This window comes from Microtus pennsylvanicus, chromosome 9 (genome assembly GCF_037038515.1).
Source record: "Microtus pennsylvanicus isolate mMicPen1 chromosome 9, mMicPen1.hap1, whole genome shotgun sequence".
In the NCBI taxonomy this organism is placed as follows: Eukaryota; Metazoa; Chordata; class Mammalia; order Rodentia; family Cricetidae; genus Microtus; species Microtus pennsylvanicus.
In genome coordinates, this window is record NC_134587.1 from 18,993,013 (window position 1) to 19,009,976 (window position 16,964).

General features: G+C 36.9%; 1 protein-coding gene across 13 annotated transcripts in view; it reads right to left on the reverse strand.

Annotated features, from left to right (window-relative positions):
• Slc4a10 (solute carrier family 4 member 10) overlaps positions 1 to 16,964 on the reverse strand; it is a 223,608-nt gene that overhangs the window by 35,590 nt on the left and 171,054 nt on the right. For all 13 annotated transcript variants that reach the window (XM_075985037.1, XM_075985040.1, XM_075985048.1 and 10 more), the window contains 4 exons: positions 8,598 to 8,703; positions 3,587 to 3,748; positions 1,568 to 1,681; positions 283 to 444 (listed from right to left, as the gene is read on the reverse strand). In XM_075985037.1, the coding sequence (XP_075841152.1) occupies positions 283 to 444; positions 1,568 to 1,681; positions 3,587 to 3,748; positions 8,598 to 8,703 (544 nt within the window). The remainder of the gene's footprint in view (positions 1 to 282; positions 445 to 1,567; positions 1,682 to 3,586; positions 3,749 to 8,597; positions 8,704 to 16,964) is intronic.

Genomic DNA, 16,964 nt, shown 5'->3' on the forward strand with positions numbered 1-16,964 from the left:
ACTTCACCAGAATTGAATATTTCCTTAAATCAAGGCTAAGCATGCTAAAGTTAGAACTGATTTTCCTGATGAAGGTAAGGTTTCATACTCTGGAGGTTAGTCAAATAGCGCAAGCAAATTTTCATACCTCTGTGAGACAGTTTCCTGAAATCAATAAAAACTATGACCCTGAAAACAGCATTTCATGCTGAACAGATGAATACTCAGCACAGGTAGGATCTATGACCATCAGTTCCTACCAACTAAATGAGAATGATTAGTATAATGGGCCTTAAAACACACCTTCAGCTTGTGCTCTTTTCTGTTGATGATGACAGCTGTAATCTGTTGGTCCATGAAAATCAGAATTGTACAAAGCAAAGCTGGGATAATGGCAGCTATAATTGTCCACCATGGGTTTGGACCTAATGGGGTAACAAACCATCCACGGTCGTCTCTTGTAGGCTGAGAAAAAAATTAATCATACATATTAGTACCTAGATTGATAAATACCTAATTGAACTAAGTCATATAGATATAAATAGGGAATTCTTAATTATAAAATGATTGGCTGAGCATTCAACAATAATGAACTCATGAAGAATTTACATCACTAAGGATACCATTCTAAGTGTGTTATCTTTCAACTCATTTTTTTCTACTCAACACTGTAAAGATGAAATTGAGGTATAGAACGCTATAGTAAATTGTCTAAGGTTCCTGGCTAGTAATTAATTGAGGCTGAATTTAAACTCCAGCAGGTTAATTAAAAACATATTCACAATCAATATCTGCATTAAGTAAATAACACCAACACTTACCATTTACTGTGGGCAAATTTAAAATTGCATATTGAAGACTATGTTAGAAACAAGATCATAGATAAATAAGATAGAACACTCTTTCAGTTTATAATCACAAGCAGACAAATAAACAGAGTGTTCTGATATAATATAGTAACTTATTTTAGGTATGTACAGAGGCTGCTGTACAAAAATTAAAAACAAAAAAACAGAAACTCAGTCACATCAGAAGTTCAGCAAAAGGTTCAAAACATGGCTAATTCTGGAACTGGATCCCAGAGGAATTCATTATGACAGCAAAAATCCTTTGATTAAGTCCTTAGTTCTGTTTGACAGATGAGAAAACAGGCTGAGACAGTAAGTTCCTGGCTTCAAGGGCATGTCCTGCCTTTATAATATGGCTGGCATTCTCATCCAAAGACTATTTTATCTGGTTTTCAAACCCCATCCACTCTACGGTTTCACCTCACAGTAATGTATGTTCCTTAGTTTCAGAATGATTCCTTGGCATTAGGCATGTTGTAATGTATGTATACATTCCAACCATAATAGCCAAGAAGAAAATGTTTAAGCAGCCTTCTGGTTTCATTTCTATAATTCTATTTTAATATTAAATCACAATTTTATTCATACTGTGTATCATTTATTTCTTATTCTATTAATGTATATTGTTCACACTCTCAGGAAAATCTCACGTCCTGCGGTCACAGATATCATTTACATAAAGATTTATAGACACAGAGAGATAGAAAAGTAGATAGATGCTAAGTGCTAGTTATGCTCACCTTGAAAACACTTGGTACTTTTAGTTTTGGCGATGGAATCCCAATGGCATAGTCAATTAAAACCATACACAGAATTGTAAGAAAAACTGCAAAATCACTCACTATGGATCGAACCTAGAAATAAAGAGAACGTTGTTACTTGGGAGAGCTATAAACAACAAGGTACTGAGAAACAGTCTCAAATCATACTTTACAAGTGCTGTTACTGCAATGTTACCTTCTATGCACATTATAAAGTATTATTGTTAGCTATTCTAGAATTTGAGTACATATTCATGTTTCTCGTACACACTTCTCAGAATAAAGATTTATTGACTGAAATAATGGTGGTCATTTTCCTTTCAATATTCATGTAAAGTATTTATTTCTATCCCAGGTATGTGAAAACTTAGAACACAGATTTAGGTCATCTGGCCTGAATCTGATGAATTTTAGGACTCTTGCATACAAGTCACATTTTAATATTATGAATCTAAAGGACCATTAAACAAAATTACCTGTTTTATTTACTTTAATTTTTTAAAATTGCTTTACTCAAGGCATGACAATTAGTAACATTCCAAAACAGTGTGGACAAGCTTTAAAAAATTCTTTTATTTAAAGCAAATTCTGTATAAATCAGTTCTTGAGCCATTTCTCGTTGTAGGAAGTCATTGGGAGTGCACAGCACACAGTACACAGGTGTAAGTCAGAAAAGAAGCTCTTAGACACGGGCCTTCACAGTTTCTCATTGGCATGGAACTTCACCAGGTAGGCCAGGTTCATGGACAGGCACATGCAGGATTCACCTCCTCCCCTCCAATCTCACTGCCTCTGGGATTACAGGTGTATACCAATACACCAGCTTTTTAAAACACGGCTTTTGAAGCTCTGGATTCTCATACTTCCAAGGCAAGCACTGCACTGACGGAACCACCCCTAGGTCCTACAGTACGTGCTTGAGTAATTATCCTTAAGCAGTTATCAGTTATATTGATTTTCTATTAGTATGCTTTTGCAACATGTGCACAAAATACTTAGGATTAAGTTTCCAACATACAGAGAATAATTCAGTATTGATCAGGTTAAGTGGAGGTGGAGGAAATGAATCTGTCATATTAGCAAGGAGCAGGTGACAGAACAGCGGCTCTCTGTGGAAGGGAAAACTTCTCCACACATTTACCAAAGAGGAAGGCTTTTGAAATGGGTATCTCAACCCCAAAATATTTGTTTCCTTGGTTTTGTTTTCTGTCTCACCCACTGTCCCCTTTTGTGGTGGAATCAAACATCAAAGAAGTTACTTTTCAGAGCTAAGTGTTGAACTCAACTGATTCTCTGTTTACTTCCCAAAAATGCAGATACAAGCATGGTGGATTAGGGGAAAGGCTTGATGCTTTTAAAACAAGAAGACAGTTGTCTAGAGAGCATTGCAGGGTTTCTCCGTTCAACCTCTTAGTTACAACACCTTTGAGCATCAAATGACCCTTTCTCAGGGGTTGTCTAAGGCCATTGGAAAATACAGAGAGCTATATTATGATTCATAACAGTAGAGTATTGCAGCAATGAAGTAGCAATGAAAACAAATTTATGGTTGGGGTCCCCACAACATGAGGGCCGATATTAAAGGGTCACGACATTAGGAAGGCTGAGAACCAGGGATTAGACAGTGTAATGGCTGCTCCTCTGAAGTACCTGTCAGGCTGGAATAGGTCCCTCTGCCTACTGGGAAAGAACGCGATACTCAGTGATATGATGTGTGCTTAGACTTTCCAAAACTGTAAGTGGGAAGGGAAGTGTTGACCCTTTCTGTGAGAGGTAAAACCTGAAGGGCTTGTGCCACCTGAGATACCTGTGTTACCAAAGTACCTCCTCTCCAGCCCCTTCCCACCGCCTACCACTAACTCGCCAATTCCCTCAAGACTAAAACCTCTCCGTGGTTCCCTTAATTCTGTCTCTAACTCTCCTTTGTTCTTAAGAATGTGGCATCTCACAACTGTCCTTTAGTTTATGTTTGGGTCAGGAATATTAGAGCCCAGGTACCTTGGTTGGGAAATACCGGCTTGTCTTGAACTGCTTCAGGGTGGCTGACATGGTAACTGTGGAGAAGAACAGGATCACCGACCAAAAGAGAACATCTGGCACGTAGGGGTGGCCATGGCCACAGGCTCGCCCAACATACTCCCCGTGCAGTGATCGGCACTCCTGCCCGGGAAGGAAAACAGAGCTGGTAAGGAGTCCAGGGCTTTTCTTCCAGAAACTAATACCTGATCAGCTGCAGCTGTCCACCGATGACTCGCACAAGGATTTAGATAAGGTATTTGCCTTCAAAATTCTACTTGGATAGGTATTAAACCTAACTATTAAGTTCAAGATAACAGATGTACTTCAAGTGTGGCAAGTTTGATAATGCATAGTTTGTACTAACATCAAAAGCACGACAAAGCATTAAAATGTATCATTTTCACCATTTTCGACACCAACAACAGAGACAGATGTTTTCATTTATATTTGATATCGGAGAAAGTCAGGGCCTGGAGAGATTGAACAGTGTACTTCAGCCTCATCATGTGTGGTGGAGCTGACCACATGCGCCACTCCTGCAGGGGGTTATAGCATATTAAAACAATATGACTTAGAGAAAGTTGTTGCAACTACCAAGAAAGAAAAGAAAGGAAACAAGAAGATGGTGATATACAATTAATGAAATAGACTTTCAGTCAGATATGGTAACTATAGAATTCAAAGAAAAAAATGAAGAAAACATTAATACATGAGCAAGGGAAAAATCATGTCTATTAATCTGATATATATATATATATATATTCTGATATATATTTCTCTTTCTAAAAAGAGAAAGAAAAAAATTAATTACTGCCTTAACCATTAGGTGGCAGCAAAGTCAAAAAGAACTTCAAGACAAAATAACATTTTATATAAGCATTAAATATTATGAAAGGAAAAAATATTCTGTCATCTTGGAGAACTTTTGTATTCTAAAAATTATATTACTCTGCTCCAAAATAAATAACAGCTTAGAAATCCAGTGACTTCTTTAGTCATCTAGGCACTCTGAACAAAGTTTGAACTGTGCAATAGTAGGAAGAGAATTTAAGGGACACAGTGTTTTCACTGTATCAAACCTCAAATCCCCAAGTCTTCTACAGCATAGGATTAACTCCTCTGAAAGATTTTAACATAAGTAAGTAGCTACAATGTCATCTGAAACAAGTAACCAACCAGTAAACTCCACTTGACATAGAGACCCAATGACTCTGGAGAAATATATCAGTATAATTTATAACCACCTAAGGGGTCTGCCAGGACCTTTCTTGCTAGCTCAATTTCAATTATTCATGTTAAGCTGACCTAAGGCACAGAAAAATGGCTATTGAAAAACTACAGAATAATCCTCTAGGTAGCATTTATAGCTTTAGATTTCTTTTGTAAATCAGAATAAATAAAAAACAATAACTAAATCTTGAAGTTTTCATTTTTCTTTTTTTTTGTGTGTGTCCCTGTTTAGAAATGTTTGGAACAATTGCTAAGCAGTACAACGTGTACTGGGATGCCTAAGCAGAGGAGGCGAGAGTCCCACGCATGGCACACTGATTTGTGAGCACCTGTAATGCAGGTGTGAAAGGCTTCTAAACATTCCCTGGATGCACCTGGGTCATATCCTCTACTTCTAAGGAGTCAGACGCCAGTGAAAGATCCTTCAACTGCCTTATCTATAACAGACCACCAATACTGAGCCTAGTTATTCTAACTCAAGCAGATTGGACAATATTAGTTTCTCTTGTTTTTCAGGAGTCAGGGTCTATAAATTTAAAAGGTAAATCTTGTGACCTACGAAATTCAACATTTATTTTTAGTTTCTGCTATCTGTGTGTGACACACACACAAGGAGAGAGATGGGGGAAGGATAGAAACGAGAGAGAGAGAGAGAGAGAGAGAGAGAGAGAGAGAGAGAGAGAGAGAGAGAGAGAGAAATGAGTCTTGAAATTCAGAAATGCAAACAAAATCCAAAACCTATCTTTCACTTTAGTCTAACATGGTGTAACTTACAATGGGTACTCAAAAGATACTTGGTAACAAACAGATTTCTACTAATTACTCTATGAACACATTCTATTTCAACAATTCTGCGAGTTGACAAAAATAGGTCTTATTAAATAAGAATTAGAAACCATGAGCTAAAATGCATTACACAGATCTAAGTCTACTAGCTGGCCGTGAATTTGAACTAAATAGTAAACAGATGAGATGGCTTGCTTTTGAACCACCACCCGAAATCACGACACAGAGACTCAGTAGTAGTTATGAATGCTTGGCCTTATCTTATGCTTGTCCCATTAGCTTTGATAGCTTAAATTAACCTGTTTCTCTTTTAAAAGAATCTATGTCTTGTCTTGAGGTTTTTAACCTTTTTTTTTTTTATTATATATATCCTACTGTATGTCTGTCTGTCTGTCTCACTCTGGGTATCTCCTGTCTTTCTCCCTAGTTCTCTTCTCTTTCCAGTTATCTTCTCTGGAGCCTAGATTCCCCCTCCTACTTATTCTCTCTACGTGACAGCACTGCCTATCCCTCTATTGCCTAACTATTCGTGGTTCAGCTTTTTATAAGATCAGTTAGGTTACTCAGGCAGCAAGGTAAAACAGCCGCATATCTTTACACAATTCAACAAATGTAACACATTTTTACATAGTTAAAGTAATATCCCGCAGTAATATTCAACATAATCATTCAGTATTTATCAAATAATTAACCCTTCGATTCTGATTCTTTGCTCTTTATGAGTTAGCAAGGTATAAATTAGTAATCATGAGATATATTGTGATAAAATAAAATAACATATGATATGCCAAATATATGTAAATTAAATGTTGCATCACTATTTTTACTAATATTGTTATCAACATAGTGTTTTGTTAATATTTACATTAGATAATAATTATGGTTATCCTGAGAAAAACAGCATAAGATAAGTTAATTAATCTTGTTGACTTAAGAATCATAGGGCTTTTCCTTTGTGTAACATTCATTCATGTGATTCAGAATGTTTCTGGTCAAGAATGGAAATTATCTATTGAAAACCCTGCTACATAAAAAATAATATGAAATTTCTTTCAGAACCTGTAGTAGAGAACGTCAAAAATTAAAATAAGTCAAAAATGTTAAATTTTCTTTGTCTCTAAAGTATTTTTTACAAACCTCTACTCGAGCTCAAAACTTTTACTTTCAAAAGTTGGGTGGGTAGAGAGGTGGAAGAATTTGGGAGGAAGTGGGAAAAGGAAAACACTATCAAAATTTATTGATTAAAAAATCTTAAGTAAAAAATTTGAAAATAATTCACTTATGACTAACTCCATCGATTATGTAATAAATCTGTCTTTTAGAAGGCTATTATTCAGGATTGGCTAATATATAGAATAAATTTTACAATTTAGCATTAAGTGACTCAGAAAGTATACAAAACATGAATTATTTTTTGAATAATTCAGACTGAATTATTTTCAACTTGTGCTGAAAAGAAAAGAGAAAAGGGAGCAAACAGAGGCTCTTTGGATAAAATAATACAGTTTCTAAACAGGTTCTCTACAAAGACACTCACACCAAAACATGTTCACCACGACTCCAGAACTAAGCTTTCGATAAACTGGACTGTTCTTTCTTACTCACATCATCATTTCCTTTACTGATCATTTAAAAGGTCTCTGGGTACCAGAAGCCTGGCTGCATTTCTAGGAAATGCAAGTGGAAAGGAATACATGTTAACCACGAAAGGAGGTAAGAGTAAGTAAAGACTTATTCTGGAGAAAATGACAAGGGACCACTCTTCAAGATGCCTTGATTTGAAAAAGTGAAATCTGTAACCAACAAAATTCAACATTTAATTTCTGTTTTAAGCCAAGGGGATGTCTCACACATGGGGGGTAAAGAAGGAGGGGGAGAGGGAGAGATAAGAGGAGATAAAAGAGGTCATAAAATATATACCAGCATTGAATTGTAAACCAAGGGTAAGTCCTCTGATTTATAATTCTGAAAGAACATATATAATGAAAACAGACATAAAGTCATATTTTTCTTAAAACAAAAATATTTTGAGGCTTATAATATTTATATAACAAAAATATTTCTATGTTCTGTTAACTGACTCACTTACTAAAATAATATGTGTTTGATCAAATGAAGTATTACTTGTTTGGTTTTGGGCTGATGACTATAAAGATATTTGTGGCAAAACCTTTGGATAGTAGTGCACATGACTGGAAGGAACAGAAGAGAAAGTGGGGCTACCCAGGGAATTTTATATTTGTTATAAAGCAGAACACTTGTTTTTTAAATACAAATTTCATGCTTTCACTGAACAGAAATAACTGAAACTTATGAATGCAGATTATGACACACACACACATACATGGAGTACAAAGTAAAAGCAAAGAAATGTTCCTGTGAGAAAAAAATTACAGAGAAGAAAATGAAGCAAAGGTACAGGATTTAAGCATTATAGGCAAAAACGTGTGTGTAGCCCCCTCCCTTTTCCTCTGAGTAGACTAAAGAATAAAAATGGAAGTTGGAAATCTGTTGAGAAACATATGAGAGTTTTTTTTAACTGTCACATTCATCAAAGACTAGTATTTACAGTAAAATATCAGCCCATCCGCTCCCCTCATCCTGTTCTGAACAGTGGGAGAAGCACACACAGTAAGTGGAAATATCCTCGGTCCTTCGTGGGCAAAGCAGAATGGGCCCCGCCGTGATGATCACCAGGACTCATATTTAATGGTCTTCAGTTGACTTCAGTTCTGTTCTTCTGTTTGTGTAACAGAAGGGCAACTTAGGTCTACGAGAAGTTTTTTTGTAAGGAGTGAAAACCCGACTGTGGATGGATATCTGAAATGGAGGGACTTTAAAACCAAGCTGTCACTTGTGTAAGTTTGTATTTTCAAAATTCTTACCTTAGTTGCAATAAGTGATTAAAAATGTCAATAAAAGTCTTTACAGTAAGTGACTCAAGATGTGACTTCTTGTGCCATGTTTTACTTACGGACACGCTGAGGTTCCCCCAAATTATGTCAGAGGCAGAAATATTGGACTCCCTCCATTCCTTCAGTGTAGCGTTGCTGGGACTATGTGGCTCCATACAGTTACATCTGAAAGAGCAAAACAATTGCTTTTCTGAAATAAGATTTTTTTTTACTGTATCCAAAGAATATACCTGAGAAATCATTCATCCGTCTGACAGGCAAGTAGCTAGGTCACCTAAAACACTCTTGGAAAGACTATACCAACAATTAAGACTAGAATGCTGGGATACTGGACCACTTAGCAGTATTTCCTAGAAGGGATCATTCCAACATCTATATGCCTGTGAGTTATAAGCTACCTGGAAAAATTACAAACATTCTACTTTAGCTATTTGTACAATCATATTAACTAAAAACAGAATGACATTTAATTCACGCTCTGAAGGTCACATTTAACTTTGTCATACAATTCTAAGTTAAGGACTGTAGAAAGCTCAGTGCTATGCTGGCCTTTGTGATGAGGCACAATTCTACTAAAGATCAAACAATCAATACAGATCTTTAGTGCAGATTGTGTATGAGGTTTTATGATGGTTATCGGAGTCATTCATGATCCTTTTACCTTGTCTGTTGGGAAGCATTTTCCTATAGACAAAGACTTCAGATGGTGCTTGGGGTCCAAGACAACCCACACAGGCTACACAGCTGGAACATGCGTTAGCCTGCTGCTCTAGTTATATTACTAGAACTGACTTCCATTGCTAAGATTATTTTTTCTTTTGTTTATTTTAGAGACAGGGTTTCTCTGTTGCTTTGGAGCCTGTCCTGGAACTCACTCTACTGGCCAGGCTGGCCTCGAACTCACAGAGATCCACCTGCCTCTGCCTCCCCAGTGTTAGAATTAAAGCTATGTGCAACCACTGCCTGGCGCTAAGATTATTTCTATTGGAAAGTATCTGTCTGCTTAGGAAACGCTCCACTGTTTCTACTACAGGAACTTTCCTTGCTCATTACCACAAATCTTCCATGTTTCAAGTGGTTATCTAGTCTGTCACTACAAGAAATCCTACTTGAGAAGGCCTGTAGAGACAGGCACGGTTGGCTCTCACTAGAGGAAGATAGAGTTCCTCTAGCGGAGCTCACTTGGAGAGGGCTCCTGGGGAAAGTTAGTGACAAGGGTTTTAAGAGAACGGGGTAAAAAAAAAAACCAGATTTTCAGCAATAGATAGTGCTTAATTATGGCTATTCCCAAGTTCCAGACATTATCATAGAATACAGGTTTTTGTGTCAGGGAGCTCAATCATCTATGTAACCACGGGCAAATATGACTCAACCATTCTATATTTCTTTCATTTTATGGGAAATAGAGTTGAAAACACTCACGTATTAGGGGTAATATGAGGAATAAGTTAAGATTCCACACAGAGTTGTGTGTGTGTATGTGTGTATTTGTCTCTGTCTCTCATCTATCACTCTGTCTCTCTGTCTGGGTCTCTGTCTCTGCCTTCCTTCCACCCCCCCCCCCGTGTGTGTGTGTTTGTGTGTGTGTGGTGTTTAGTGCACATTGGCGCTCTCTGGAATTGCGGCTGCTCTCCTCATGATCATTATCATTATTGCTTTCTAGTTCCTTCCTCAGCCATTGATGATGTATCACAAATGTTACATTTTCACTCGAACATAACATGAAAGAAACATCAATGCATTCCTACCATGCTAAAGTTCTCTTCATTTTCTTTCTAAGTAAACTTGCACACAGTCAATTCTACTTATCCAGATTCTGCCTTCACAGTCTCATTCAATGTGATTTAAAAATATCTAGAGAAAAGCTGTTTCTTTACCAAACCCATGTGGATTTATTCCTTATCAGCATCTCCTAAAGAACGCAGGGTGACAACTATTTATCTTGCACACATGACATAGATATGACACCTTAGGGTGTGTGAAGGTTATATGAACATACTACACAACTGTATAGGAGGGATAACTTAGTCAAGTCCATACTAACAGAATTAGATGGGAATCCTTGTTTGTTTGACCCTGTAAGTCCTGCTCTTCCAGCTGTGATAAACTGTTTCTAGATAGACATTGGTGCCATTTCTATCAGGATAGCTAGAAAAGTGAGACTGTCCCAGATCAAACGAAGTGATCTACATTTCTCCTCTATTCTATGCTTCCCCTATTCTCTTTTTCGGGACCTGTCTCCTTTACGAGATCCCTCTAAATGTGCTGCACTCTTGCCCTTTATTATGGCAACTCCATTGCATCTACCACTCTCATTCCTGCTGTTCAGTGCCCTGTTTCTCACAGCCCTGCATATGGTGATGTGGCTTTTCACTTCACTTGCCTTGTATGGACTTCCTTGGGGCTGCGACCTCTGCTGTTTAGAGTGACTGTATTGGGTTAGTGAGAACAAGGGCATAAGGGTGCCACTGCATTCTTGGTATTCTATTTCCATTTACATGCTATCAATGGTTTCCTGAAAGTGCTAAGCTAGAAATCTAATATAATAGTGGCAAACTCAAAGGAAAGATGTATTTTAGAATGAATATTAGTTATGTTTGCCTCAATGACAGGGTGCTGTGGCTACTCACTTTTCTCAAATCAGTTTCAACTTGGAAAAATATTTTAGCCTAAAATATTTATTTATACATAAAGACATCATGAACAGCCAAGAAAATCACTGTAGAGTTCACACACTAGATATGAGAACGATCAGCAGGCAGGTTTCACAGTGTACATGCTTACATAGAGAGTTTCAGTTATCTTTGGGACTCTGCCTGTAACTCTCAGTAACATGTCTCTCTAGCTATGTGAGGCCTAGGGTCAATCAATCCCTAGTACAGAACCAGGAAAAGAGTAAATGATCTGTGTACAACACTTGGAGGCTCAAAAGGGACCTCTGAATACTGGACTCACATGTTCTTAAATATGAATCAATGATAAAATAAGGAAATTTTCATATCTTCCCTGGATATGAACACAATCCAAATATGGAAACAACCTAAAATCTAAAGCAAAGAAATGAAACAAAAAAACAGAAGTAGCATTGTAAGGGGATAAAACCTGAGTGAAGAGCAAATTCTCTGGCTAATTTCACCCAAACCAACTTCTGAAGACTCTAACAGTAATGTGGGAGTATAAATGCAAGACTACTCTTTAGGTATTTTCTCACAATAATGGATGTTCCAGCCAAATTTATTCATTCAAATCAATCATTTAGCTGAATAATCTTGGACATGATACGTAAGCAATCAAAGCTATAGTTTCTTAATGTATAAAATGGCAGTGACAATCTCCAAGTTCACAGGTTATGGTGAGAGCAAACAAATTAAAATTGGCAAAATCCCCAAGATAAGATCTATCATACGTAAATACTAATAGGGTTTTCTGTGCCATCGCTGTGGTTATTACTACTGTTGTGAGTATGACAGACCCCTGGAGTAGAAAGTAGGAAGTAGAGAGTCAGCCCAACTTCTCTGATACATTACTGCTTTTCTATATTGCTACTACAGCTCACTAGCTATAAACTTCAAACCGGGGATAGTGATGCCTCTACTAGTTCTGTCATCACTCAGGATGCTCTCTCTCTCTCTCTCTCTCTCTCTCTCTCTCTCTCTCTCTCTCTCTCTGTTTTTGGGTGTGCTTCCAAACAAAATTCAAGATTAGTTTTTTAATTTCTGTGTCAATTGAGTTGGAATTTTGATGGAGATTTCTGTGAGTCTACAACTTGCTTTTGGTAGTATGGCCATTTCCACAATATTATTCCATCGACGCAGGAGCATGGGAGGCCTTTGCATCTCCGTGTATCTTCTTCCATTACTTTCTTCGCTATCTTAACATTTTTTATTTTAAAAATTCATCTTTCGCTTCCTTAGTTAGATTTATTTCAGAATATTTTTGAGGCGACTGTGAATGGGATTGTTTCCCTTAATAATTTCTTTCTCAGTATGTTTTCACTTGTATATAGAAAAACTACTGATTTTTATGTGTTAACTGTGTATGCTACTACTTCACTGAATAATTTATCAACTATAGAAGTTTCCTGGTGAAGTATGTAGGTGTTTTTATACAGAACATTATATCATCTGAACATAGAGGTAATTTGATTTCTTTCTCTATTTGTACCCCTTTATCTCTTTCACTTATTTTATTGCACTAGCTAACTCTTCAAGCAATCTACTGAACAAGAATAAAGAGGGTGAATATCCTTGTCCTGTTCCTTATTTTAGTTGAAATTCTTTTTTAAAAATTTATTTTATTTTTTTTTAAAGAAAACTATCTTTTTTCATTTTACATGCCAATCGCAGTTCCTACTCCCTCCCCTCCTCCCATTACCTCCACATATTCCTTTTCCCCCACCCCCCATCTACTCCTCAGAGAGGGTAAGGAATATTGCTTTGGGGAAGGCCCAAGGCCCTCTCTACTATATCTAAGCTGAGCAAGGCATCCATCCAAAGAGAATAGGTTCCCAAAAAGCAGTAGAGATAAATCCTGGTGCCACTGCCAGTGGCCCCACAGTCTGCCCCAGCCATACAACTATCATCCACATTCAGAGGGTCGAATTTGGACCTATGCTGGTTCCTTACCTGTCCAGCTGGAGTTGGTGAGCTTCCATTAGCTTAGGTAAACTGTTCTAGTGGTTGTACCTATCATGGATTTGACCTCTTTGCTCATATTCTCACTCCTCCCACTTTTACACTGGACTTTGGGAGCTTAGCCCAGTGCTCCACTGTGGGTCTCTGCCTCTGTTTCCATCAGTTGCTGGATGAAGGTTCTATGGTGATATTTAAGATATTCATCAGTCTGACTACAGGGCAGGGCCAGTTCGAGAACCCTCTTCTCTATTGCTTAGGGTCTTAGCTGGAGTCATCCTTGTGGATTCCTGGGAATTTCTGTAGTCAACCTACCTCAGGACTCAGCAATACCACCCCTCTTGGGCATAAACCCAAAATATGCTCAATCAAGCTAAAGGGTCATTTGTTCAACTGTGTTCACAGTAGCATTATTTGTAAAAGCCAGAACCTGGAAACAACCTAGATGCCCCTCAACTGAAGAATGGATAAAGGAAATGTAGCAAATTTACACAACAGAGTACTTTTCCTTAGAAACAAACAAACAAACAATGACATCTTGAAATTTGCATGCAAATGGATGGAACTAGAAAAATAAACACCCTGAGTGAGGTAACCCAGACCCAGAAAGATGAACATGGTATGTACTCACTCATAAGTGGATACTAGCTGTAAAGCAGAGGATATTGAGCCTATAGTTACATTCTAGAAAAGGTAAGTAACAAGGTGAGCCCTAAGAAAAAAATACATGGACTTGCCTGAAAGGGACATAGACAAGATTGCAAAACAAAATTGGGAGCATGGGGGTGGGCGGAGAAGGGAGAGTGGAAGGGAAGATGAGGGGAGAGAGAGGAGAACTTGAGGGAAGGAGATAGTCTAGATGGAGGAAGGACAGAGATGAGAGCAAGGAAAGAGATATTTTGACGGAGCCATTATGGGGGCTACTTAGTAGAAATTCTTTTGAGTTTCTTTCATTTAACATATTTTTGGTAGTGGGATTCCTGTATACTGCCATTATTATAATGAATATGTCCTCGTGTACTTAGATTTTCTAGGACTTTTACCATAAGAGAATTTTGGATTTTGTCACAAAGCCTTTTCTGTATCTTGTGAGACTACTGTGGCTGCTGAAAAACAGTATAAAATGCCTTGTAGTAATGGATCAATTGGCTTTAAATGCACTTTTTATAAAGCATGCTCTCTGCTATCCTTTGCTTACCACAGAAAAACAAGTTCTCCCAACAATCCTGTTTATATAAATGGCCACACAGTGATTAGATAAACCATGTAATTAAATGCCCGCATGCGGAAGTCTTCGCTTTCTTTCTCAAGACTAATGGAGGCGATCTGTCTTCCCTACACAAGTGCCTATGGCTGTCTTCTGGAAAGTGTAATTTGGTAGAACTCCCTTCAGCGATGTCACTAATTTTAGTTCCTAGGCTACAGATGCTGTCCTTTGCCTTGGTAGTCATTAATAGCCCCCTCCTTTGTGCACTAAACTGGAATGGCTTTGTGTCTTGTCAAGCAATTTATAGACTAAATTAGCCCCCAAGAGTGCCGCATAGCACATTATATATTAACGCACAAGAAAAAATTATAGAATCATATGTTTATCTTATGTTTATAGAAGCTAAACATATTTATGTTTTTATTTCAATAGTATTCTGAGTTATAAAATAATAAAGCCATACCACACAATATTGATTTGATATAAAATAAAACCTCTCTCTTTCACACACACATACGAACATACTTTCCATTTGAATTTTTTCTTTATGCCAACTAATAAATGCAAAATGTGTACGTGGAACTCCTTTTATTACCAAGAAAGGCATTTGTAAATAGAGAAATATTCTGAACTAACTGAATTGGCTAGTGAATAAATATCTTACAAGAGCAATTAGAATGTTAATTTTTATAGTTAAAGGGAACTTCCTTCCACTAATACAAATTATTATAAAAGCTTCTAACGATGACAGAAGTAGCTCTGACACTGAAAACATCGAGCAAAGCTGTGATGAACGAAGAAGCCAACAGTACATGGAACGTTACAGGAACCACAATAATTTGATCAAAAATTTACAACAGGGGGTGTAGAAACTTTGAGTAAACATATAAATCATATACAAACCATCAATACACGTATGACATTACTTTTATAAGGAACACAAGGCAATGTGTCCAACAGGAAATATAAAGCTGTATGGTACAGAGAGAACTCACCACCTAATTAGCAAAAGCATGGCATTAAAAAATCTGTCTACTCCACTCTGTCTTATTTGATTATTGATAAGCCATACACCTGTAACTTGTTTTTTTTTAAGCAAATATATTCTGCTTTACAAAACGTGTGTAAACATAAAATTACAAGGAAACAGAATTTCAGAGGAACTTTACAAAATTTGCAGAGGCTCTTTCTAGAGTATAGCTTCTCTGATTTAATATTAGCTGGATTCTAGGTCAGAACATCATTTTCTTGAGGCAGGAAAATGAAATTATCTCAATATCGATGCTGGGATATTTTAATGTAAATTGAAACATCATTAAATTTCACTTTAAGCACTTCAGAATACATCCTTAAATTTAGGTCAGCTCAGAAGCAAAGAGAAATTGGGTCAGCACTTCATAGACTGTGAACTCTCTAAGAATAGTCTTTCTATCTCACCAAAATCTGGTGTATAACATGTGGCTATTTGGTTCATTTTTAAGGAAAGAATCCTCTTTTAAATATTGAATAAATGATGTAATCTTCTGCCTTCTCATTGTCCTTGACAAGGAAGTATGGAAGATTAGTCTATTTAGGACCTATAAATCAAACTATAGTAATAGAGAAGTAAAATAGCCAACAGTGGACATGAAGAATGAATTGTTGACAGACACTCTCAACAAAGGTACAGGGAGCATCTATACAGTCCTCAGGATCTTGGGAGGTGGAAAGATGAAGACACACCAGCTCTGTTCCTTAACATTTCACAGCTTATTAGAGGGACAATGAGAATGAAACAGATCAATAGTGAACTAATGTTTTTATATTATTGCTCCTGGAAACAGCTTTATCCTTTGAATAATTTAAGTCAATACACGGATGAAACTAAACCATAGTGTAGTTTATGGTTTCACCATAGTCAAAAGACAGAACAAAACATAATAAAGACTGAAGTATTAGGAAACCTAAAACTATGAAACTTTTATTAGAAAACAGAGAAATGCTTCAAAATATTGGAATGAGCAAGGAGTTGGGAAGTGTGGCTCTAAAGTATAGGAAACAAAAGCAAAATGAAGACACTACAAAGTTTCTGCAGAGAGAAGAAACAACTAAGTTCCCGACAAGATAATAATAGTAGCCCAAGTATCCAAACAATTCAATTCACGAGCAAAGGTAACCATAAAATAATCATAATCCAATTTAGATTTAGACAACAGATCTAAGCTGGTGTTTTTCCAAGGAAGACAAACAAACATCTCCCAACCAGTGTGTGAACAAACGCTCCACAAGAGCTCTCGGCCATGACAGCCCACTTCACAGCTGATAGGAGGAATACTACCAAGACAAAAGTGCTGGGAATGTAAGTTAGTAAAATCATTGTAGATAACCATGTGGATTTTCTCAAGGAGTTAAAAACAGAACTACCATATGATTTATTAGTACCACTAATTGGCATATATATATCTGAAGAAAATGAAATCACTTTGTCAAAGACATATCTGCATGATCATATTTATTGTATAAAATAATAGCCACAAGAGGCACAAAAAAGAACCAATTTAAGTGCATATCAACTGATGAATAAAGAAAATTTTATTTATTTATATAAA